The 27,503-nt window shown below is 40.5% G+C and overlaps 1 protein-coding gene across 1 annotated transcript; it reads left to right on the top strand.

Moving 5' to 3' along the window:
- The first annotated feature begins 1,257 nt into the window (after nucleotides 1-1,257).
- LOC134872752 (protocadherin alpha-C2-like) lies at nucleotides 1,258-25,666 on the top strand. The gene is made up of 4 exons (XM_063896182.1): nucleotides 1,258-4,032; nucleotides 7,483-7,550; nucleotides 12,328-12,413; nucleotides 21,930-25,666. The coding sequence occupies exons 1-4, from the start codon at nucleotides 1,492-1,494 to the stop codon at nucleotides 22,235-22,237; spliced, it is 3,003 nt and encodes a 1,000-aa protein (XP_063752252.1). The 5' UTR covers nucleotides 1,258-1,491; the 3' UTR covers nucleotides 22,238-25,666.
- Nucleotides 25,667-27,503: the final 1,837 nt, after the last annotated feature.

Consider the following 27,503-nt stretch of genomic DNA (forward strand, 5'->3'; position numbering starts at 1 on the left):
CTTTTTGTTGCCATGCCCATATATAGGCTACTCCTATATCACGTTTCTCTTCGGGATATACTCCATAGAGAGGAAATGAGACTCCTGCTTTATGGGGTCCACCACGGGCATCTTAGATACGATTATGTGACCTGACAGTCTGAGCTCTGCCGCTGACAGTGATCCATGTGGAGGGAAGCTTGTGATTGTCAGTGCAATGCTTTCTCTTTCTGCGCCTAGCCCAAATGCTCGCCATGCGGGAAGGCTGCACCACAGAATTGCTACCGGCAAATGAACCATCTTCCTGACTCCGGCGTACAGACAAAGGAAGACACACACAAGCCGGTCCCCAAACGTGCCCATGTATGCGACCACGTTTCTGCTTGTATCTTCCATTTTGGGGGGAGGTGCCGGTGTTGAATATTCTGCAGATGAACCTCGACCTTGCCTTTTTATGAGCAACAGTCCAGTATAATTTAACGCCGGGAAATTTTACAAATTAACATCAGGTTTTATTTTACGTTTTCAACATAGGTTTTTCAGCCATGTGCTGAACAGCATTTTTGATTTACGTTATGAATAACCGGGTTTGCTGAATGGATATGCGTTTATAGGGATATGTTTTGTTTATTCTGGGGGGGCTTTAATGTGATGGTCGTTCATTAGCTCCCAGACCGTACACAGACATCGTAATGGAGGCATGAGAGGAGAGAAATGGGTGGGGAAGGAGGAGGGGAGATGAGCCACAGCGGAGAGGAGAAGGCAGGAGTCTGAGCGCGCGCTAGGGTGGGATGCTGTGCTTTCAAAGTCAAGTCAGCAACATTCAGTTCTATAACTTCCGGTTAGAGTTATCAGAATAAGTCGTCTGGGTATTTACGTACTAACTACGAAATGTTTAATAAAGCACACCGAGGGTATTGTGATGCGTTGTATGTTTCAGTGACCACACACAATACAATAAATTAAATTAAATGCAATACTCAATAAAGTGCTATATTTATAGCAAAGGTTCACATTCATTTTGCATAATGGAAAGAGTTAAAGAAACCACAAGTCAGGATTTTATTAAACATTTAACAATGTATGACTCCCAGCCCTATAATGAAGGTGCAATAAAGAAATTGCTGCTCAAGTTTTTAAATCCCTGGACGTGTTTCTGGGAGTGGGTATATAACACGTTTATCGTTTTATTTTGAAAGGACCCCACTAAGTTACCGGCTTTTTTAGTGCAGAATTCGACCGTCTTTACCTAACTCACAGTTCCAGAGGCAGGGAAACACACCCGTCAGCAGCGCGCATTGGAGATAAAAAAAAGCGCATCACGGACAAAGGAAATATGGGTGCGCTAGAGAGGGTTCTACTCCGCCGGGTAGCACAATGGATGAGCTGTTTGTGTTTCTTTTACAGGGAGACCAATTAGCCCACCTTAATGAGGTGCTGGGATGCAAGATACTGCAAGCTAAACAGGCGGAAGGCTGCGTTTAATCCGTCTGCGGATCCTTTGAGCTTGCAATGGCTGTGGCGGGGATATGCAACTGGATAGGGAATAATGTGCCTTTTTATTTTGTGATATTTTCCTTATTTTGTGGCCTTTCCTTTGGACAATTGCGCTATTCTATTACGGAAGAACTAGAAAACGGGGCAGTGGTCGGTGATGTGGCGCATGAGTTGGGGCTGGATATTCGAAAGCTCTCCACCCGAAAAATTAAGGTAACCTCCAACAGCGGTAAACGCTATGTGATTGTCAACCCCAAAAATGGGAAATTACTTGTCAATGAACGGATCGACAGGGAGGCACTGTGTGATTTATCCAACACCTGCCTCCTAAATCTGGAGGTGCTTGTCGAAAATCCCACTGAGGTGCACCACATCGAGGTGGAGATTGTTGATGCCAATGACAATGCACCGCAGTTCCCCAGAGACGAGTACCAACTAGAAATCACAGAATCTGCTTTACCCGGGTCTCGTTTCCCAATCGAAAACGCTGAAGACCCAGACATTGGTTCCAATTCTGTTCGCATGTATCAGCTCAGCACAAACGACCATTTCGCGCTGGTATCCAACAAACCCTCCCTGAATACAAAGCACATCGAGCTTGTGCTCAAAAAGCCAGTTGATCGTGAACAGACGCCTTACCACCAATTAATTCTTAGTGCTGTGGATGGTGGGACGCCAGAGAAAACAGGCACGGCTATAATCAATGTCCGGGTCCTGGACTCAAATGACAATGTCCCCACGTTTGACAGCTCAGTGTACAAGGTGAAATTGTTGGAAAATTCCCCCAAAGACACCCTGGTTATTAAACTGAATGCTTCTGATCTGGATGAGGGCACAAATGGAGAGGTGTATTATTCTTTCAGCAGTTACACTCCTGAGAGAGTGAGGCAGATGTTCAGCATGAACACCAATACTGGAGAAATAAGAGTGAGGAGCAATGTTGACTATGAAGAGACCAACTCCTATGAGATGTACATCCAGGCGATGGACAAGGGCCCTGGTGCCGTGGCAGCACACTGTAAGGTGGTAGTAGAGGTGGTTGATGTTAACGATAACGTCCCTCAGATAGTGCTGTCATCTCTGTCGAGCCCCGTGAGGGAGGATGCCCGTGCAGACACCGTAGTGGCCCTTATTAGTGTCACCGATCGAGACTCTGGCGCTAACAAGCAGGTGAGCTTAGAGATCCCAGCAGGCCTTCCTTTCAAGATCAAGTCATTCAGAAATTACTACACTTTGGTTACCTCAGCCTTCCTGGACCGCGAGACCACTGATGCCTACAATGTCACTCTGAGTGCCACAGATGGAGGGAACCCTCCCCTCTCCTCTCAGAAGACTATACAGGTGGATGTGGCTGATGTTAATGATAACCCACCCCGATTTGAGCAGACTTCCTATACCGTCTATGTGGCTGAGAACAATGCCCCTGGGGCCTCTTTGTGTACTGTGAAAGCTCAAGATGCAGACATCAAAGAGAACGCACGCATCACCTACACAGTGCTCAATGACAACAACCATGGCATCCCTGTCACCTCATATGTGTCTGTGAAGGCCGATACAGGGGAGGCGTATGCCCTGCGAGCCTTTGACTATGAGTCACTGAGAGAGTTTCACTTCCAGGTCAAAGCCCAAGATGGGGGCATTCCTCCACTCAGTCGCGTCGCCACCGTCTACATTTACATTATGGATCAGAATGACCATGCACCACTGATAGTCAACCCTCCTGGCAACGGCACACGCTCCTTGGAAACAGTGCAAAAGAATGCAGAGCCTGGAGTCATGGTGACCAAAGTGGTGGCGTACGATGCAGACGCAGGTCCAAATGCCTGGCTGGTGTATGTGCTGGAGACAGCCACTGACCTGGACTTGTTTAAGGTGCACGAACACACAGGTGAGATCAGGACCACTCGGAGGATCTTGGAGGACAACTCCACATCTTTCGGTCTGACTGTTGTGGTAAAGGACCATGGGCAGCCTTGCCTCTCCTCCACTGCAACCATCAATGTGGCTGTCATGGAGGTGCCGCCCAAAGTTGCCCCTGACCCCAAGAGAATCATCCGACCTCACAGCACGCTGCTGTTCTCCAACGTGACCCTCTACTTGATTGTGGCTCTGAGCGCCACCACCTTTGTTTTCCTAGTCACTGTTGTGGTGCTGGCAATCGTCCGCTGCCATGCCTACTGCACCCAACCTGGGTCCTGCTCGCCTTGCTGTGTGTCGCAGAAGCCCCCTCCAGACGGTGGGAGCAGCAGCGTCAGTGCTGGTGGGGTAGGCAGTGGTGGACCTGGGGGACAGCCCAATAACAATGTGATGCTTCGGAGAGACCTCAAAGTGGAGCCTCACTACATCGAAGTGCGTGGTAACGGCTCTCTAACAAAGACTTACTGCTACAAGACCTGCCTGACAGCCACCTCCGGCAGTGACACTTTCATGTTCTACAACACGGGACGACCCATCAGTGGCACCTGGGGCAGCGGCGCTGACCGCTTCTTCACCAGTAACAGTGGATTTGTACGCAGACTGAGCATGCCTGATGCCTCCATGCAACTCTGCCCAGAGGTGGGTCATTAATTTTTTATGTTTAACTTTAGTGGGAGGTTAGGACTGGGAGGTCATGAATCATCATGTTTACCTATTAGTGGCTTTAATTTAGGGCTGCAGAAAACGCCTGTTTTCATTGTAGATTAATCTGCAGAATATTCTTGATTCATTGTATGCACTATAGAATACATAAACAAAGTGTGAAGTCTTTTAATGTTTTGTATTGTCAGTCAGAAACCTATTGATATTCACCCTAATATGAAATATTAAGGCCAAAAACAGCATTTACCAACTTTTTTTTCAGTAAAAACAACTATCAAGGATAATTGATCATCAAGAGAGTTGGCGATTATTTTGATACTGTCAATCGATAAGTCAACTAATTGTTTCAGCTTTACTTGTATGACATCTTGTCTAAGCAATTTAAGACCCCTGTTTTAGTACATACTTTACATGACATTTTGTTGGATCTATTGCCATAGCCTGCATTGTAATAATTTCTGTCTGTGTTGTAGTGTTGCTGCAGGGTGATGATATCCCTGTATGTCGAGCTTGAACGCTTCCTGCAATACATTGAGTCCTTGCGTGCTTCATTCTCTTTGTTCAGTTCCCACTTGTACTGTGCTGTTGCTCAGCCCAGCCCAGCCCAGCCCAGCACTCACACTGCATTAGTGTCAGGCCTGATGCTTTTCACGGTCTTCTGTTATTTCTGATGATTCAGAGATTTGTGTTTCAGTTCGAGGTTGTCATCACATCTACACTAGGAACAGGTCAAGTAGTCTTCACCACTAGCTCATTCTCGGTGCAAGTGCATTTGACTTTTTTGTGCGGGGCGGATTTGTGTGTGTGAGTTGTATGTGACTGTTGCGCTGGAGCAGTTGAGGTTAACTGCTTGATCAAAGGCCCTACATGATTAGCTAGTTTTACACTCGCACAGCTATTCTAGATTAGTTAAAAAGTGAATGCCTTGTCCTGCCAGACCATGTCTAATGATTTCATTTCTCTCACACTGCATCAAAACACCACTATCATTCCTTGTAGCGCTGTTTAATTGACATGATGATGATTAAGATACTTTAAATACCTGCTTTCATAGACATACATTCACCATTTGTTTAGCCCTCTAATGTTGACATGTTCATGTTGTAGATTTAAGGAGTTAATGTTTGAGATTTCTGGGTATTTATTCTGCCTTAATGCCAGAGAAGGTAGATTAGCGGTACAAATATTCAAATGTCTTTTTTTCGGTCAGATTATTAAGGCAAATGCTCCTTAGGTTAGGCATTCATCTCTGGATCATCATCTTTATTATCAGTTGCCAGCAACTGGTACATTAGTAACAAGAAAATCTCCAACCAAGACAAATGTAGCACTGTAAATTAAATTAACCTCCAGCCTCTGTTCCTCAACCCTGCAAATTAGATTTACTCAAATAGGCTGGGTCCACCAGCAGGAAATTCTCCCCTCTGAATTGAACTGAAAAACATAATGGGCCATTATTATCTGGGACACTTGCTGCTGCCTGAGCAGGTTTGTGTCTTAAACACAGCTTTCTTTTTTATCTCGTAAGAGTTCTTGAGTTCTGAGGCTACAACCCACATGATGCTGCCAAATTTTAGCATGAATGCATCTGTTCACAATCATTTCATATAAGGCAGCTAGACGGTACCTATTCATGAGGAAAGTGATGAGTAGGCATAATCAGGCATAATAAATAGCTCATTAAAATAGGACTTTCACACTGAGACCTATATGGATCTTTTAATATAAAGGCATCATCATCAAAGGCAAAGGAGTCTGGTAGTTTTAGCATAATGTCCAAAAATGTCAATACTTTAAACTAGGGCTGCAACTAACAAGTTTTTTCATTATCGAGTTGCGAAATATTTTCCTAATAATAATTTTTAACAATTATTTAGTTTATTGTTTGGTTAAAACAATTCAGAAAATGTCCATCCTAGTTGTTTCATCTTCGAGCCCAAATATCAGTCTAGAACCCAAATTTATTCAGTTTTATGATACAAAAAAATAATTTGAGGCTGAAAAAAGCATGTCAATGTTTTTATCATCAAAAGCGTTGGCGATAGTTTCTGTTGAACTAACCATTTATACCAATTATCATCACAGCTCTGACTAGAGTTAATGTAAGATTATTTCAAATACTTAAAAACAACCTTATCCAGGCAATGGCTTTCATTTTCACCAATAAAACATACATTAATGTATACAGTCAGAATCAAGTAAATATCCAAGGCATGTAAAATAGAAGAAATGAATTAATGATCATTATTGATGATTTGAAACAAACATTGTCTTACACTAAATCAGACACATGTGCAATGCTATACTGTACTTATATTGTTTAAAGCCTGAGGTAACACAAGTGGTTGACAGTAAATAAGAACATTTATACAAATACTGTACTTAAGTTATTTTAGTTATGTAGTTTCAGTGTTGTACTTTTTACCTAACTTCAATAATCCTTCAGCTTTAGTTACATTGAAGATTCAAATTAATAATACGAAATAAAATCACCAAATCATTGAGTATTAGTGCATCAATTATTATATTTAATAGTAGAATATACTCAATTGTTTTGTGATTAAGCCACTGTGCACGATGAGTCAATTTATTTGTACTGGAAGTATTTTTTGATACAAATATCTTCGCTTACCCTTAACTAGAGTACATCTACAGTTTTGTATTATTACCTTTATTTTAATAATAGATCCGACCACTTCCTCCACCACCCAGCTAATATAAACCAGTGGTTTAGGATGCAGTTGCCCTGGCAATAATGGCTCTTGCTTATTGGTTTTCAAAGGCAATTATGCATCAGAGGGACTGCTGGGACTCCCAACCACTCAGCTCAGCCTGGGTTCATCAGGAGCAGACAGTTACACAGGAACACATCTGTCTGTGCACACACACACACAGCCGGCACTCAGGGAAAGGGCATTTCTCCCCCCACTCCCACATTTATAGAGCCGCAGAGTGAGACTGTCCAAAAAGTGTGTGTGTGTGTGTGTGTGTGTGTGTGTGTGTGTGTGTGTGTGTGTGTGTGTGTGTGTGTGTGTGTGTGTGTGTGTGTGTGTGTGTGTGTGTGTGTGTGTGTGTGTGTGTGTGTGTGTGTGTGTGTGTGTGTGTGTGTGTGTGTGTGTGTGTGTGTGTGTGTGTGTGTGTGTGTGTGTGTGTGTGTGTGTGTGTGTGTGTGTGTGTGTGTGTGTGTGTGTGTGTGTGTGTGTGTGTGTGTGTGTGTGTGTGTGTGTGTGTGTGTGATGGGGGACACAACTGCAGTGTTCCCATCACGTCCAGAGCTGGGCTATGTATCATGATTAATTGATGAGGCCATGGCCCAGCCTAGCGCTGCACTGAATGAGATCAAACCTAACTCTCTCTCTTCTCTCCCATCTCCCCCTTCAATCCCCCCTCCCATCTCTCCCTCTCTCTCTTTCTCTCTACCCCTAGCTCGCTCAGCAGAAAGCCCCGAATGCTGACTGGCGATATTCTGCATCTTTGAGGGCAGGGATGCAGAGGTAAGCGCTTTGCATCTTTTAACTCTTTTACAACTTTGATCCTCTAGAAAAAGTCCCACCTATGCTAGCACTACAGTGACCGTTCAATATTCTCTTTATCACAGGTGCTAAATGTACAGAATGTCATACAATATTTATCGAAACATCAACTTCTTTCGCAAATCTCTACATGTCTCAATGACTTCTATCAGAAATGATAGCAGTGCAACAAAACACTGCAGACCAGTATCTGCCATTATTAAAAACAACCATCAGTGGCCCCCTCAGCATCACTTTTTTAACCTTTACAGCTTCCTCCTCCTTGGGGAACAGCCATCTGCAGCTCCCATCAGTAGATGCATAGCACTCCTCCTCTGCAGTGTAACACTATATAGGTCATCTACATTCTGAGCATCGCTTCCCCCCCAGTCTTTAAGCAGGAAGCATGAAGGACAAATGAGCTGACTATGACCTTTCTCAGATGATCAGAGCCACACATGCATCAGTGTCTACGTGCACACCACACATGCATGCCCTTCTGTGTCTTTTTGTATGTTTTTGTCCAGCCATGAGGGGAGAAGTTGTAAATATAGACAGCAAAGGACATTTGTAGTCAAGCTATGAGATTCCTACGCCTTATTGCTTGACCAAATCCTAATTATAGATTGGTCTGAAGATCTCATTATCATTAGTTACAAAGCAATCAGAGAATACTCAGATTGGATCCAAGAATAACTTTTTTGTATCTACATCTGTCATTTGAATTTGGTAATGATCATGTTACAAAAGTTGTTTAAAATACATAATCAAGTGTTTCGCTAATTTCATAAGAGGCCAGCTGTAACGTTAGGGACTAATGAATTTTACCTCTGCATGTCTGTAATTTGCACTGAATTCTCATTTCCTGCCAACAATGCTTACTGCTCAGTCGTGCAGTCCTCTGCCTTGTCTATCTTTGATTTAATTGGATATTAGTGTTAATTTCTAGGGCGTGGAGGGTATCATAATGAGCATCATGTCATCAAGTCACTGTAACATGACATGGATTAACATAAATCATCATTGCAATTTGCCGCTGCCGTCTCTAGCATGGCAGTGCCTGTAACACGCTAAGACACAGAGAGGCTCATGTATTAACACTTCACCCCAACACAAGCATGCTGTAATGTATCTACACACAGTGTGGAGCGTCAACTTTACTGACCCACATTCCTAGTGTAGTCAGTCAGTGGAGAAAACGCCAGTATCTGTGTCACATCGTCACACATTAACACTAGCTCCCTTGATTGTGGAAAAGTGAACCTCACACTGCTCAGAATGCACACAGCAAATTTTATTTATGACTAATCCTTATTCAACATTAACAGATAAGTGTGTTGCATTTGAGGTAGACGCTCTGTGCTGCATTGCAGAGGCCACAGCTAGGGTAGTGCCTACTATACAGTAAGCTCTGGATTCATTATGAATGTGTGCGTGGAAAATCTCCTCACTAGGTGTAAAACCCTTGGCTATAGATGTTTATAACTTCACTACAACAGTTTTTTCATCGAAAGTTCCAATTTAGTGATTCTGTGTCGTCATTTTTCCCCAGTTATATTAAGTTCATGGGTAAAGCTTAAGTGAAATTAGCCCCATTATCCTTTTTAATGTCCTGTTTGACTCCTTGACCTGAAAGCATGGGTGTAAATAATCCATAAAATCATGCTGAAATCCATTAAGCTGATTTGATTGCAGGCTCCTGCATGTTGGCAGCATGTCACTCTAACTGGAACACTCATTTAGAAAGCAACACCAGTGCTTTTCCAGAATCCGAAACAGGTTTGTTGCCAAGAAGGTTAACACCTAAGAGGAATTTGCTGCATACATAGACATACATACAAATAAAACAAAAATGTAAACGCTGATAAAAAAAATGTACGCCTCTTAAAAGTTATAAAGTGCAAAACAAATATTGTTACATTGTGTGCATTCATTTGATGCATAAAGTGACGTGGCTGAGGGTCAGTGACAGTGGGGGTCCCGGGCCTTGTTGATGATGCCGGTAGCAGAAGTTAAGTAACTGTTCAGGTGGCGAGAGGTTTTGGTCCTGATGGAGTGCAGCATCCTGCCAGAGAGGAGCAGGTTAAACAGTTTGTCCAGGGTGAGAGGGGTCACCCAACACTCTTCCATGCTATGAGAATAAACATCTTGTCAAATGTTGCCATTTAAAAAGATTATTCTGATTCCTAAATGCTCTGATTCAACTAATTTCATTTAACTTGTATTTTCCCTCTTTATTCCCCCTATTTTTTTAACAAAAACCCCCTCCAAAATTCCCCTATTAAAGGAATAAATAGTTGTTTCTGTGAAATATAGTTATTTATTCTCTTTGCAAGTTACATGAAAGTATTTAACTCCACTCGTATATCTGTTACATGTAAAGCTACTGCATATCAGCCATTTTTCTGAGCTTAGTATGACAACTTGCATCCATATCCCAAGTGCACTTAAAAAATGTTTTGGTTTCCTCTTAACAAAAAAAAACAGAACCTTTTAAAATGACTAATTGTTGCTGCATGATTAAAACGTGCAGCAAACACATGTCTTGGCCTGGTCAATACTCTAACTAAATAGAACTAATTGATCAACCACTATAAACATATACGCTAACTATTTTGATAGTTAATTAATGGTTATTTATACAACAATGGAAGAAAAATTCAGTTGTTTAGACATACAGTATATACGTATTATGTTAAGGGTTTGGACTGACAAAATAAGCCCTTTTTAAAGATATAATTTGGATACTCTTTGGGAGGATTTAATGATTAAAAGGTAAACAATGATCTTATTCTACATGCAAGATAATCATTACTTTGAGGCTTTCTTGTTGAAAAAATGTACAAGGAATGGCTTCTACAGCTATAGTCCCCCCGCTGAGTCAAATAAAACACTAGATCCCAGAGAAGTCCACCCTTTGGATTGCGGGTCTACTGATGAAACTTAAAATAAAAAACATCTCAGACTTCAAGAACTGCCAACATCCTGAGAGTCTATGTTGTGCTTGTAGCGTGAATTCTTAATGTTTCATTTGGGTGTGGTAGGAGTGTCCTACTTTTTATACACATAATTATTAAAATATAAATATGTAACAACATCAGGTGGAAACACTTAAGTACTTTCAAAATGGTATGTATCCCAATTGAATATGTAAATAAATTAAATCTAAAATATGTTGACGGATGAAAACCAGCAAAGTAGAAAGAGCTATTGGAAAGCTTTTACTGTGAAGCAGCTGTAGTCTGTGTTTACAGAAGAAAGGCACTCAGTGGTGAAAGAGAATGAATTGTAGAAGAAGGATGATGGAAAAAATAGGGTTAAGGGCGTGACAAAACTCTAAACCGCAGCAGTTACGCAATACACTAAACTGAAAGCAACTTTTCAGAATGGCTTGTTCTAAAGTGAATAGTCGCTTGCATTGCCACATACTGTTGACCCAATCACTTTGCAGTGAATTCAGTACAGCTCCACACAGCTGTTATTAAAGGGACACTATTATGCAGCTTGGCGTTTTCCCTGTCCTGTAGTGTCTTATATCATTTTTGTGTGTGTTTAAAGGTCCCGTTTCATGCAAAATGCACTTTTTGCTCTCTTTTATAAATATGTGTCCCCGGTCTGTAAGGAGACTCACTAAGTGTCAGAAAATACAACCCTCTCTTTTTTTCCTTCTTACCCACATCTCTGAAAATTATATATATAATACATATAATGTCACTGTTGTAGCGGTAAACACTGAGAAGTGTTTCAGAAATAATGCTGGATGTGGTTTTGTACATAATATGGCATTTAATCATGGCAGCATTTAGCTGAGTTTCTCCGTTAGAAACTTGACGCATGGCGCTCCATGGCCAGCTTCAGCTTCAGCTCAAATTTAAAGCGACAGTCACAGAGTCAGCACTTCAGGAACAGGGCTGAATTAGAGGGGCATGAGGCATTCTACAAGGGGTGATCTGTTTGGTATTTGGAGCACAACACTTTAGACATGTTTTGTATAGATATTGCCCTGCAATATATTGTTAAAATATAGCATAATAGGAGACCTTTAAACGGTGTGTAGAGGCTCAAATCCCGAAGTTCACCCCTGCCTGAAATGCCTGGATTGGACTCGTTTTTTTACTTCTGTAACATAATGACATCACTACATCACACTCATGCTTTTATTGGCAAGTGCTCCAACACATTGTACATGATAGGCTAGGGGACATCACTGAGAGGTTGACCAATCATAACTGAGCCAGCCAGCTAACCAATAGGAGCAGACTGGGCTCTGATTTCAGACAGAGGGTGAAAACAGGTGCTGCAAAACAGGCAGTATGAGAAAAATAAATAACTTTTGCATGGAAACATGTCACAGTAGAGGCACAAAATACAAATATGAACCGGAAAATTAGCATAATAGGACTCTTTTAATAAAATGTATTTTGGCTCAATTTATTTAGCTCTTTGTTTGAGGTTAAAAAGGGTCACTGTTTAAAGGCAGAGTACTGTACATGAAGGGTTGAATGTTATTGTTTTTGTGTAGGATGTTAAAACTGGTAAGTCGCCCTCTGCACTGGGCAACAATCGTAAAAGGTTTTGAATAACAGTTGTTGTTTTTGAAGTGTACACTATAATAGAAACAAACTTCTTTAAGGAATAAAAATGCCTAACAGCCTGACTGCATAGCCATGAATAATGACTCAATGTTTGATTCAAAGGTTGAATTAATATTTGATTTGAAGTGTCTCATTGAGTTTGCTGAATGTGTTCTGCCTTTCAGTTCGGTCCACATGGAGGAGTCCTCTGTGGTGCAGGGAGCCCAGGGCATGCTGGTCCAGAACTGGCCCACTGTGTCCAGCGCTGCAGGTGAGTAGCAGTCAGGAGAGAGTGGGAAAAGCATCCAGAGTGTCAGCGTCCTTGGGGAAATGGTGGTGGAAAAATGATATGTCAAAGGTCACTGATTATGCCAACGTGAGATCTACATTTGAACTGGAGGAAAATCAACAAGATTTCATTGATTTTGCATTAAAATGTATTCAAAGGTAGAGGATGTTCAAGTCAGGTGTACTGGAATGTCCTTATGCAATATGCACTACCTCAAGGTATTTGTTGTAAGGCACCAGAGATTTAAACCCTCTGGGACCCTTGTTGTGCGTGCCAAAAACATAATGGTGGGGATAGCCAGCAAGTGTTCATGTCCTTGTCACTGCACTCGTGTTACTACCTTCTTCTAATAAAGCTAACTGCTGTCAGGTGAAAAAAATAAACCCTGGGGTTTATAAACACTGTAGGCTGTACAAGCTATTCGTAAACACCTAAATAATAACATCATTAGACAGGAGGGCATAACCCACAAGGGCCCAGGGCATAAACGGTTACGTAAGCGACTATGTTAGCTGTTAGCTAAACAATTGCTACAGTGAATTATTTGCCTATAAATGTTTTTTAGATTACGTATGCTCTTGTAGTGCCACCAAACAAACATTTTAGACACATTTTAAGCCTTCAAAGAAACATATATAACTTCAGTAAGCTAATGTTGGTGAATCATGGTACAACAATACAATAATTTGACATTTTAGGGAAACTCTTGTTTGTTTTCTTAACAAGGGTTAGGTGAGAAGAGCAATGCTACTCATGTATGTAGCTCAATATAAAACAACCATAATACAGTAAGCTTAGGTTAGCATAAACACTGGAAATTAAGGTAAACAGCTACTGTAGACCTGTTCTGTTTAACGTTGTTTTTGTTTTGTTTTTTTAAACATGTCTACCAGCACCTATAAAGCTCGCTAATATACATGTAACAGGTTCATCTTGTTTGTTTATTCTGTACAAGGTTCAAAGTGTAAAATAAGGCAGGATGTGTTGAAATCTTTGGTTCTACAATTTATTTATTTTTGTACCGTTTAAACAACCTAAATTGTTTTTCCGTGAGCTTTTCGGGTACTGATTTCTCTCTTTTACATTTGAACAGTGCAAGGCTTGCTGATTCTCCCAAATGTTGGTCTTCCGGTTAAGCTAGGAAGACTGTCTCCTGACACTAGCTTATTATTTAACGTACAGAGATGAAATGTGTATTTATAGTAAACTAGTCATTAAAAATGACAATTTAATATCTAGGTCAATATTTGCAGAAAGGTGTCCCATAGGGCATTCAACACAGAGGTTGTTTTACCCAAAAGTCTAAATAACCGCTACTTGATTGCATTTTACACATCATATTCCTGACGTTGAAATCATCGTTGGTGCAGATTTTATGGTAACACTTTCGAATTTGATATCTGCTTTAAATATCTATATGATCTCGAATTCTACTGCGGTGTTCATGCAGAGCTTAGCTGAGGTGCCAAAAGCCTGGAGCTCTTTCACAGAGCCACAGATAAACAACTGTGTCCTCCCTTGAAAGCAGCTGCAGCATGGGGAGCTACTGACTGAAAAAGCCAAGCGTTTTTAATAAGACATGAGTTGTCCTGAGTGGGAGGCAACATCAAAAATATGTGGCATGTAGCACAACTAAAGTGTAAACAGAACCTACTTGGAAAATGACCTGTGCTTCACAAGCTCAAAGCTAAAGACAACGATTGGAAAACTTTTGAAACGAACAACTTTGAAACAGTGTTTGGAACATTGAGAGCTGTTCCGTCCTTCCTTCAGCCATTTATTGATTTTATGTCTAGCTGCAGGAATAACAACATATGTAGAGATCTGAGGGTGAAGGGTAACATCCCAGTCAATCACTCGGCAAGCCAGTGACAGAATATGTCTTACTGTCTGTCAGCGCTTCTCTCAGGGGAAAAGAGAGCTGGGAAATGATTCAAGGTACAAGCGCTCTGCTGCTGTTGGCTGCAGAGAAATGTGTTTTTGGTAAGCAGATGAAAAGCTGCCACTATGGTCATGTAAAGACTCAAATATTGTCTTTAAGCAGAGGGTACACCATCTACTCCAGACCTGTATTGTTGCATTATAAGAAATGATTTGTCAGGAGTGGCTTTGGCGCTAAAGGCATAGACATGTAATGGAATGCAGGTTAATCCTCTTATGCATAAAAGGTGGAGCCTTTTTTGTGACACATTTTCATGTCTGCAGTGAATTGTTATCAAGAAGTTATCTGATATGCTCTGATGCATCTAAATGCGGCACCCTCAAAACTGTGTTTATGTAAGTGACCCATGGCGCAGATGAGGAGACATTTGTCTTATGCCAGAGGGGGGTGCAGCTATTATCAGTAAAGAGAGAGTACCAAGGAGAAGAAAAAAGAGATCCAGTAACATTTAAAGCAATTTTAGAGAGGAAGAGCAGAGGAGAGGTACAAGGGGATGGAGAGAAGGGAAAAAAAAGAGCGAGGTGTGGGGGGATGGAGGAAGAGAAAGGTTAAGAGGATTGGCAGGTTCCTGCAGTAGTGTTGTTGCTAGGGAACGCCATGTGACCTGTTGCCTGGCAACACTGTCTAACTGAGAGATTGCTGCAGCAGCCGCACCCTCCATCAGCAGGGAGTGGGCGAAGGCAGTTTCCATGGCTACGGGTCATATCTCTGAATGGAAGATTTACAGACAGAAAAAAATAAAAGAGTAGGGAATGGAAAAGAGAAGGGGACTCTGCAAGGGCAGGTATTAGGAAGGAAAAGAGAGGATGCAGTAATATTTAAGGAAATAATGGTTGTGGTAGATCGTAGATGTGTCTCATGCAGAATGCATGCTCTAAAACATATTTATACAAGCACTACTCGACACCAAAGATTTGTGCATGTGCTACAAACCACCAGAGGGATTCTTTTTTAGATGGAATCGTATCTTGGACGAGACGGGAAATAACGTATCCTATTTTAAATGTAGGACATCAAGGTTACACGAAATGAGGCTTCAAACACCCACATATCTACCAGGTGTCATGGCAACCTCCTCACAAGGAGCTGTACTGACCTGCTTTCCAGCCGTTACACCATAATCCGTTTCAGGATGCGAATTTACTCTAAAAATATAGGCTAATATGAATCTATGGCAGAGTTACAAATAATCCTCCATGTTACAGAAACAGTAGCAGAGGAAGCAAAGCTCTTGCAGCACGGTATGACTTTCTTTTTCACGCACACACAGAGGAATATCTCAGATTAATACCTGGGCCACGATTCTAATTAACAATGTCAGGGTTTTGGATTTGTCACAGCCACTGCAGAGAGCCCTGGGATGTCCCAAGTTGCTGAGACAATATTCATTTGATTAGACACTTCACAGCCACCTGATATTTTACCTCTGTTGCTCATAAGATAGGACATGAATGGCTATAGCATCATCAAGTGCAAATAAACCAAACACTGTTCTGTTCTGAAAGTGTACAATTTTCTTCACTGCAGGAACACAGTCATTATGGTGAGGTTTCCAGCTTTACTACCAGTTCAGTAATCCAAAGGGTCAAAGGGTTTATTGTTAGATGCACAGTAGCTACAGCGCAGCCTGGCAATGAAAATCTTTAGTCTCAGGCTCATAATCAGCTGGTTTAATTATATGTACAAACAGCATTTATGTTTCTTCCACTTTACTGCAGAAATCTAACAAATTCCTTGTTAACTAATAAAATCAAGACAGGAAAGAAAATGTTTTCCTGAGTGTTCCACCACAATTGAGGTCCTATAGCATGCTCGTAATTGTCTGGCCAAAACCATTAGATAACCAAATAACTTGGGACAAGTAAAAATACGTTCTATACGTTTTTAAACTAATATTCATTTGAAACGGAGGATAATCCTGATGATTAGGTGAACCCATAACCTGTCCTCTAGCAGCTGTCAATTGAACTCTATAGACTGTATATTAGATTAGATTAGATTAGATTAGATTCAACTTTATTGTCATCGCACAGAGTACAAGTACTAGGACAACGAAATGCAGTTTAGTATCCAACCAGAAGTGCAAGTAAAGCAGTAAAAGTGCAGAGAATGTATATACATATGAAGGTAGTGAAATATAAATAATAAAGGATATGAACAGCTCGAATAAGGTATGTGCAGTAGAATGGTAAAAAGTAAACAGAGATGAGTTTAAGGTATGTATGAGTAAACAGCAGCAAGGTAGTGCAAATGGCATAATGTAGGTGCAGTTGAATTCAAGTGATGGTAGAGGTAGAAATTGCAGAATGAGGTAGGTAATGAGGTGCTGAGGTAGGTACAGTGTATAAACGGAATAAATATAAAATATGTACAGTAACATTTGTAATTAGTGCAAAAAGTTCAGTGGCTTGGGGAAGGTGCAGGGTGGGGTAGGGGTAACCAGGGGGGCCATCACCGTGGTGCGGAGTTCAGCAGGATGACAGCCGAAGGGAAGAAGCTGTTCCTGAACCTGCTGGTTCGGGATCGGAGGGCCCTGTAGCGCCTCCCAGAGGGGAGGAGGGCAAACAGTCTGTGGTTGGGGTGAGAGATGTCCTTGACAACACTGCGTGCCCTCCGCAGACACCTCTTGTGCTGTACAGTCTCAATGGTGGGAAGTGAAGAAGCAGTGATGCGCTGGGCAGTTTTCACCACCCTCTGAAGCGATTTTCGGTCTCCTGAAGTCCACAATGAGCTCCTTGGTCTTCTTTGTGTTGAGAGCCAGGTTGTTGTTGGCGCACCACTCAGCCAGGCGCTGGACCTCATCCCTGTAGGCCGACTCATCGTTGTTGCTGATGAGGCCAATCACCGTAGTGTCGTCTGCAAACTTGATGATGGTATTAGAACCATGTACAGGTATGCAGTCGTAGGTGAAAAGAGAGTAGAGGAGAGGGCTCAGCACACAGCCCTGTGGGACACCAGTACAGCCCTGTGGGACACCAGTATGAAGTGGTGTAATCACTATTCTGTCAGTCATTGCTTTTTGGACTTGATTAAATGAGTCTGACCATCTTTGTTTTTGGCTGTTGCTTTATCATGTACTTTTCCCAAAATTGCTCTATTATTTACAGTGCACATTATGCTGTATTAAAGAACATTTGAAGATAGCAATATTTACGATAAACTTGTCAGGAAAAACAGACTTCCGTAGAGGTCTTCTGCTTTATCAAAATGTAATTAGCACATTCAAACTTCCAAGAGGCAGAACCCTGTTTGTTTTACTTTGAGTCTGAACTGATTTGTGTATAAATCATATAGGGAAAGCTGTAGGAGAGTTGTGTAGCTTGCCCCAATATACTTGTTATATATCATTCAGTCATGTTATGATAAAAAGGTAGTTTGCAGGTATTTAAAGGATGCTTTGGATTAGGTGGACTGTTTTGTTTTCAAATTACAGGGTCTGTAGCCTATAACAATGAAATGTGAAAAGAAAGGTCCTTTGTATGTCTTTACCTACATAAATACTGTACAAGACCACCTAAATAATCTGTTGACAAAATATCACGACGGAACAACACTTGCCAACCTTTAAATATGAAACAGGAAATGATATGTCGGTTAGATTAAATGGAGGTGCATTGCGTACAGCCTGCATTACTGCCTGAATGAGATCTTCTACATTCTGCCTGACAGTATTTTGCACATCTAACTAACCGGCTGTCTTTTCAGGTTATTTTAAGAACGTTGTCCTCCTCCACATGAGAAGCAATCTTCCTGTCTAACCATTGAAAGCCATTGAATCGGACTGATTTAAAAATACCAGATCCTCTTCCTGGGTTTAATACCCAGATTAACTACAAATGGACTGAGCATACCATCAAATGTCATGATCCTCAGAAACAGCATTACAGAATTGTACTAATGGTAAGATAAAATGATGACATATGACACTGACAAATAATTTAACTAGCTAAATAACTTAGGTCAATGGCAATGGAAGAGTCTGACAAGGCTCAAGCTGCTTTCAAGTGCTCATTAAATGAAACCATTTCCGAATTTGGCAAATCATGAAAACACATTAGTGTATTTTATGAATCAACATGGACACCACAAAGAAGATGTTTTGGTTGATTTTTAAGAGTTTGTAGCATCATCTTAATATAGATGTTACCAATTTGTTGTTCTGACTTAAGTCACATATCACACCGTCCTTCAACAATATTTTCTAAGTCTCAGATATATACAAAACATTTCTCTGAAGTTTGTTGCTGAAAATAACGAACAGATCATGCTACAGAATGACATAAACCTCTATCAGCCCTGTCCCAAAAGTGCTGATTCTGTGTCTGTAGCTTTAAATGCAAATGAGCTGCTGCTGGCCACGCCCCTTTGTAGAAGTGTCGTCTACCCGCAGAAACTCAGCGATGTAAGGGTCCATTTATGATCCTGAATTTTGAACTTTGCGCATGCAGCTGGAAGTTAACGAGTACTCTTCTTAGAGATCCTCCTGAAACCGGTAGCCAAAAATACACAGACACGCAGAGGTTGCTGTGGCAGGGGATTCAGATAAGAGTGTGGGCGGGGGCTTACTGTGGTTGGTTTGATGCTAATGCCATACAACCCACAAACAACGTCAAAAAGAATGTTGCGTCACGTTTGAACCCGAAACCTAACCCACCCATTTTTTGAGTGGCACAAAGCAAGTCAGTAAACATAATTCATGTGTTTACCCCTTTGGTTATGTTGTTGTTTCTGGGCCATTGTATAAGGAGAGCTGGTGGCCCATGTAGGCCTACTGGGGCTAGGTCACAATGCGGAGGATCCAGGTTTGAATCTGGTCTGGGATGATTTACCAAGTGTCATCCCCTCTGTCTCCCCATTTCAGCACTGTCACTTTTAAATAAAGGCACTGCTTGTTAAAATAAATAATAATTCTTCCTTGACCCTTACTAAATAAGTACACCGATTTTGTACTTGAGTAAAAGTACCAGAGTGTAGGAATACAGTTACAAGTAAAAGTCCTGCATTCAAAATGTTACTCAACTGAAATTAGAAAAATATAAGCATTGACATTTTACTTAAAGTACCAAAAGTAAGAGTAGTTAATAAACAGATTAGCCCATTTCAGAATAATATATATTATATGTTGTCATTATAATTATCGATGCATTAAAGTGTTATCAAAGCTGGTAAAGGTGCAGCTAGTTTTAATTACTTTGTATACTGCAGGGTAGCTTGTGAATTTACTCTAAGTCCTTTTAAAGTGCCGATATTTTTACATTATTAGTCCAAATATGTAAAGTTACTTAAGGTACAAAATAAATGTAGTGGAGTAAAAGTACAAAGTAGCATAAAATGGTACTACTCAAGTAAAGTACAAGTATCTCAAAATTTTACTTAAGTACAGTACTTGAGTAAATGTACTTGGTTACTGCATACTACACATTTTTAAACAACATTTTTAAAACTAAAAACAGCCAACTTAAAGCTGAATCCACACTTTTCCTCTGCAGTCAAGGCTTGAACTGATTTGTTTATCAAGGTGCTTCACATGCTCATTATTTAATGAAGCTTACTTCTATTTTTGTAAGAAGAAAACAAATTATTTATGTGTCTGTGTTTCTGTTCCTGTCACAATGGTACGTACTTTGTTACTCAAAGACAGAACATTTGACCACTCCTGCTGTATTGAAACCTCAATGCCATATAGTTTAAATATATGATGCATTTTCAGTGAGTCATGGCTCGATAAATATAATAGCATCATGTGAAAGGTGTCCGGTGCTTTGCAGGAGTAGTCAAACAGGGCATATTGAAATATTGAGCATTTTGGTACTCTCCATTACATCTGCTCTTATTATAGTCCATTTATATATAATTTATTCTCATACTTGATGAGCTCATTTGTAGAGGCCAGTTGATGGATGCAATTTCAAAATAGTGTATTTCCCAATGAGACTATGGTTTGAAACCATCTCAGCATTCCAGTAGTGTCATAAATAGCCTACAAAGAAAATCAAACAGAATCTTTTGCAAGGGCCGTGTTTGATCTAAATAAAATCCAGAGAGAAAGTAGGTCAGCGCAGAGGGAACTGGTGTGGGCCTGAGAGCACCGTGTCTGCAAAACCCGCCCACCCCCATTTTTCTTACTGCCTCTCTAGCTCTCTCACTCTCTCCCTCTCTCGCTCCCTCCTCTTATCTCATCTCACATCCTCTTTGCTTTTCATTCTGCTGTCTTTAACCTTTTGACCTTAATAGCAATGACTTATTTCCACTTTACATAGCAATTCCTCTGTATATAGAAAGATTTTTTTCTTACTATCTTTTTCCCCGGTAGGGTTCCTTTCTCCGTCACATCCAAGCTTGAGCACAAAATGTTGCATTTTGAATCCCTCTCTCTGGCCTCCTATGAGAGTAGGATTAGGCTGTTGTCATCAGCCAAATACAAATAACACTGCCAAGTCAAACATCCCTTTGGTTTAAAGGTTAGCCCCCTCCAGTGTTTCCTCCTGTGGTCTCGGCTGAATCGCTGTCCTGAAAACATCCACTCCCTGTGGCTAGTGCTCCATTGTCATACTACTCCTCTGTACGATTGTGTGCACCATTTTGATTATTCCTTACATGTCAGATTTGATGAACATCTCAAAGACCAAATCATAAAGTCTTATTAGGAAACTATGCATGACAATCAGGACAGTTGATTCACATTGAGTAACAAAGGTGGATTTACCTCTTTGAATTGACCCATTCCAGGTCAGAATGGACTCCCATGCTTCTGCCACTTGCAAGCAATCAAGTAAAGAGCTACTGTGGAATTGAATAGTTCTACATTTTGGGAAATGCAATGTTGAGAAGATTGCTACATCTAGTTTATAAGCCAATTAATGGGCATTACAAATGGTTTTCAGTATGGCTTTGGGTCAGAAAGGGCCTGCTTAGTCAACCAGTATATTTTACAGTCTATTCATACTGTCGATTAACGAAATAATTTAAACAAAAAGATGACCTAACTTAAGCGATAGAAGTAATTATCACTGCAGAGGCTGATGTCAGGTGATAAATATGTAGTTCAAAAGCCAAAAAATAAAAACACAGGACCAGTGTTAGTTGGATGTGTTCCTGTTTTGTTCATGTCCCTTTAATTTCGTTTTCAAAAAATCACAAACTTTCCCTAACGCCACTTTATATTTTTGGTGCTTAAACAAGCTAGAAGTTATTTGTAATTCAGTTATATAGTTTCTGTTTTTTGGTTCACTTTTACAACATAGTAGGCTCCGTTTATTTATTGCCCACTCGCATTAGATTGGTAGGAATTGGTTAACTTGGCTTAGCATAAAGGCTAAAAATGGGGGTATAGTTAGCATGACTCTGTCCAAAACTTAAAAATCAACACCATTTAATATCAAAATGTAACTGGTAACGCTTGTTTGTTTAACTTGTAAATAATATAAGCATTGATCACCTAATCTAACTTTCAATAGCTGTTCGACTAAAGAAACAGTGTTGCTGCAAAAATTGGATAAATGTAATGAGTAGCTAGACTTGACATTATTTTTATTTATTTTTTCCTTTCTGTGCAGATGGAGATGGTGGTGAACTTTCACCCCCAGTGGGCGCTGGAGTAGACAGCAACAGCTGGCACTTCAGATACGGCGCCTCCGGACAGGGCTACCTCCCTCCTCAGCCCCTGAAGCCCGGAGAGATTCCTCCTGAAGCCTTCATCATCCCCGGATCCCCAGCCATCATTTCTATTCGCCATGACGCCGGCCCTGTGGATGACAAAGGTGACTTCATAAGCTTCGGCAAGAAGGAGGAGGCTAAGAAGAAGAAAAAGAAGAAGAAGGACAAGAAAGACAAGAAGGATAAGGGCAAAGATGATGATGATTAGAGGTGAAGGGGTGACTTGAAAACAGAGCTACCAACAAACTACCATCCCAATTACAGAGCCAGAAAAAAAGCCAAATATTGTAGAAATGAAGGAGCCTCCTTGCACCACATTTGCATAGACATTGTACGGTGGCCAAACCCTCATTAGACAAGGCCTGGCTCCCCACACCATGCGAACTCATTAAACAAATGTCTTGGCTCATTTGGTCCATAATGTAGGCCTATAAAAGTCTAAGGTTTATGGTAAGCAAATGTTCTTAATGGACAGACTTGATCTGAAGGTTGGACCAAATTAAAACAGAAAGGGTTTTATTGGATTAGATTAGCCTTTCTGCCCCTGCCCCATTTTATATAATAAAACACAAACACCTGAAAAGGTGTAATATTTGTATCTGACCATTGTCAGCTGAGGCTGCCTGTGTTGGCATCTCTGTCTTTATGCAGCCCCCTTTCTTTTTGGCTAACCTACTTGGAGGTGAAGTGGAAGCCATACAAAAACAAATGAATCCGAGGCTTTTGTCTTCAGTAATACGGAGGCCTTGTAGAAATTCAGAAAACGTGGTCTTTTGTAAAAAATAATATGAAAATGAAAAAGTAACAGTGAACGGTATATGTATCATGAGATTAGCACCTTCAAGAGATTTGGGTGACTGAGACAAGCAGGACCACACTCTAATAAAGAGCTCTGTTTTTCAATGTAATATAGCACATTGCTGAGGTTGAGGACTTGGACTGGGTTGCACCAACTATGCGCAAATTTGTTCCAAGGTTAGGGTATAAAGAAGTTGCTTCATAACTGCTAGTTAATTTGCGATTAGCAAGTTACTCGATTCGATCGTACCATGGTTAGTAAGGGGCGAACTCTACGGCTGTAACTAGTTATAACTTTAAGATTTCAGATAAGTTGCCGATCAGTAATGGCATTACCTCGCTGATGGGTACTTGGATTTGTAGTTGATTGGATTGGCATAAAACAATACGATCGGTAAATAACATCCATATTTGACTTTTAAAGGACAATACTAGTTTTTGCATGTTTTAGTCTATAGTGTATGTCTCTGATGATATTGGAATAATGAAAATAACAGTTTTTTTTCTAACCACAGTTCAAATATTGTCATCAGTAGTAGTAAGGTGTCATTTTGTGGAAAACTTGCAGAAACATTATTGTTATAGTCCTTTAAATTGCAAATTGGCGTGGAATTACTGAAGAAAAGGAACAATGTTAAAAAAAAAAAGGAAAAAAGTTCTGCTTTACTGTTAGTGAGTGCAATTGTGTGACTTTGTATCATTTGCACCTGCTTTATCGCTTGCTTAACTATTTAGTTGTTACTTAAAGTCAACAGATTTTTGTGGTGCTACCGCTTGTGTTTTAGCAATGCGTGGATCGGGATTAGTGGCTACTTTGGATATAACTAGGGAACCTACGTGCAGCTGATGCAACCGGCACCTGACCTGGCCTCTTTTCTTGGAATATGGCACAGGTCAATGGGGTCGTAATCCCACTGTGTATCAGCACACTCAGACATTATTGTACACAAACACAGCCTCATACTCACACACATACACACACTCTCTCTTGCCGTCTTATATACAGACATAAAGAACACACAAAAATATACGAAAAGAACACTAACGGGAGGCCAATGCCATCCTTAAGATGGGAGTGTAATATATGGGTGGGAAGCAGGAACGTTGCTTGTTGCTTCCTTTCTGTTCAAGCCTGTTCCCTCTTCTTCTGTCTTTGAATGTTAAGTAGTTGTTATTCAAGCCCTGCGCCACTGCCTCGACTGCTTCAGTGCTTGGAGCATTTGCTTACCCGCTGCCTGTTTCCTTGCTCTACTCCTGTTTCTTCGAATCAACATGGTTGGACTACATTTCTCAAGTCATTCTGCTTCAATACCACAGATAGATACGTGCACATGTAATACACACACATCTTTTGTTAGGTTCAACTTCAGCTGAGCTAAGGAATTTTCAGCCAAAGTGTCTCTTCTTATTGCTTATTGTCGACAGCTCTGTCATCTCTTGCATAGTGCATTGTTGGAAAATCTGACAAGTTAGTAAAATCTCAGATGATGCTGTACTCAAAATGTTGAGACAAGATGGAGAAGCAAAAGAAGAGTCATTGTGCAGCTCCAGCATAGAAGATAAGGAAACTGCAGCAGAGTTAATTGGGCAGGTCATTCCTCTTTCGCATGAGCGGAGGCATTGCAATTATTCAGCCATTAGAGAGAACTGATAAACCTGGGGTTGACAAAAACATGTACAAAAGAAGTACAGCGTGGTTCAGCAGCAGTGGAAGGTGGTTGACTTGGAAAGGGGGAATCCACTTTATTAGAGGTGAAGGACATCTTTAAGACAATAATCACAGCAGTTAAAAGGATACATTTGCGACTTCATTGCTGCACACAAGCATCAAAAGTGTTGCGCGGACATGCTTTGCAGAAAGAACGTCCAGGTTTTGTTGTCCAAGTTTGAACGCTGTAAAAGTGATCTGCTTTCTTTGGCCCTGACATTGTGAAACACAGGTGTGGCATGGTAGAAAAAAGTTTTAGATATTGGAGCAGCATTACCATGATGGAAAAGTGTCATCAAATCTCACCTCAGTGTTCCTTTCTTTCAAACATCGTCTTACCAGCCACAGTAGGGAAATGTAGGTGCTGCTCAGGCTCAATCCCTCCCATGCACATGTGTTTTTCCCCCTGCCCCGTCCTTCAGGTGTACTTATGTGCTGTCAGATCACCAGGTGGCTGTTTGCATGTTATAAGCAAAGGAAACAGATACTATATAGATTCTATATACATAGATATGTTTTTCCACTGGGAAATGCGTATTGGAATACATATACCTCTGATACACATTCTCAACTATACAGACATTGAAAGACCCACACTTGTCCACACATTCATACATACATAAAAGATTTATTCTGTGGAAAAAAAAACCCTAAAAGAATCACATTTTTTATCCTGTTGAAAATGAATTTAATCTTCTTGATATACATAATGCTATTGTGTTATGTGATGAAATGCTTCCCCTCCCCCATGTTTTTACCCTTGTGATTTTCTTACATAAGAAAATCATTCCCAAAAGTTGTTAAACTTTGAAATGATGATCAAATGAACACTAGTGTAAAAGTCAATTACTCATCCTCCATATATATATCCCTTGTAAAGAAAACGGTAGAAAATAAGTTAAAAAAATGTCAAAATACATAAAACGTTGTAAAAAAAATAATAAAGTTGATGTATTCTCTGCTTGTGTATAGTGAATGTTCCTCGGTCGCAGGGTGTGGCAGTGAGAGGTGCACACCAGTCGACTGTGACAGTGCAGATCAGTTCATAACTTTTTTTGTACACCTGCTTTTCATTGTAAAGGTGATAATAGTGATTCTTATTATTTCATCTGGTAATGTGTTTTGTTAATAAGTCACAAATAAAGTTTTCTTAAATATCTTAAATCTAAGCTGTGTTTTGACTTGTTTTCAATTAATGGTTAGTAACTCTACATGATAGACGTGGTAACTCATCATATTTTATTAGTACAGTCAAATAAACTGCAATTAACGGCTTGTCAGTGATTTCTCTTTTTTCAGAAGAAATATTCTAGAGCAGGGATTCCCAAAGTGTGGTGCGGGTGCGCGAGCTGCCACCAGGGGGTGCGCGAGATGAAACATGTAATGGTGGTCTGGTGTAAGAATATTAGTGTTGTTTTTTAAGTGGGATTTTTCCATAGGCTACAATAAAAAACAGGAACAATAAACATTTCCTTTGTAATCCCTTTTATTTTAAATCCAAAAAACTATAATTTATTAGTTTTTGATAGGCTATAGGATATATGCGCCAACTCGTTTCATTCATTCTTTCAAATATGATTAACTGGCTGAAATCAGGGAAACTGTCTAATGGAAAGTCTCATGACAAAGTTGTTAGTCATGAAGGAGGAGAGGGACCAAGAGAGAGTGAGGATTTGGAGGCAACAGAGACGGAGGGAATAGGAACGAGTCCGAGAGAAGAAAATTAGCGGGATTTCCTGACGGGAAAATTAGTCAGGAAATGATTGATCCTCGTTTTTATTTATTTTTCTGAGCTCATGCTCTTTAATGTTGTGGATCGTTGCAATTTTTCTTTGTTTCATTATATTGAAACTTTGTTGATGTTATCGTCATGCGTGTTCTGGTTATTTGCGCATGATTAAACATGAGTCTTTATATGGCGATAAAACAAAGCTTTATTGCGTTTTGGGGGGGGGTTGCGGTTTTTTTTGAGGGGGGGGGGTGCGTCAACCCGGTTGGGACGTAGAAGGGGGTGCGGCGCAAAAAAAGTATAGTTTTTAATAATAACTATCGGAAAAATCTGTTTAGTCTTCCTGGAAATCCCCGGCCATAATCTAAACAGTGTCCTTGTAGCCTACTGTTGCGGAATTTAAGAAAACAACTCAATCGCACTTACAAGGAACTACTACAGCTCTGCCAAGCAAGTCATGGACATTTGTTTCATTGGCAGGCGTAAAGACTATTAAACACATTTCTAACCGGTTCAATACTCAAATGGGGGGAATAGGCCATAAAATTGATGGAAAACACATGATAACTAGGGAAAGGCTTCATAAGCAGCTGACCTATCAGAAAATCAATTGAGCAAACATCAATACAATAACGGGAATTATAAACCCTTTGCGCTTGGAATTCTCCAACTGAGCGCAGGGTCAGCAACATAGTATTTGCACATGTGCAGTTAGAAGAGGTTCACTGATGATACTGAGGAACATGGGTATCTTTTACTTCTCCATTTGAACAAGGTGTTCTCACGTTTTTGTTGCCTAGGGAGAAGTGCTCTGTAGATGTATGCACAAACAGCTCAGTCTGTCTGTAGACTGGAGAAATCCTTAATGCACTTCCTTCTCCAGGAATCCATCTCTCGAGCAATACTGACACCTACCGATGACGGTAGAGACTGGCAACTGACCCACATTGTTTATATTTTATAACTTACCTTTACTGTATAAAAATAAAATAATTGAATATAAATGATACACAGAAAAATCAGCAAATAAATGATTGATCTTTAAAATACATAACACATTAATCCCAATGAGAATGGCATTCCAAAAGGGAACATTCATTTTCTTTTCATGAATAGATTAGTGAAGGGCCTACTGGGCACAAACAGCTGCCGAAAAGAGACACTAACCATGAAGAGACATAACAAATTGTCATAAATAGTGACATAAATAGACAACAAAGTCAAAATAAAATGACTACA

The sequence above is a fragment of the Eleginops maclovinus genome, chromosome 11, assembly GCF_036324505.1.
Source record: "Eleginops maclovinus isolate JMC-PN-2008 ecotype Puerto Natales chromosome 11, JC_Emac_rtc_rv5, whole genome shotgun sequence".
Taxonomy (NCBI): Eukaryota; Metazoa; Chordata; class Actinopteri; order Perciformes; family Eleginopidae; genus Eleginops; species Eleginops maclovinus.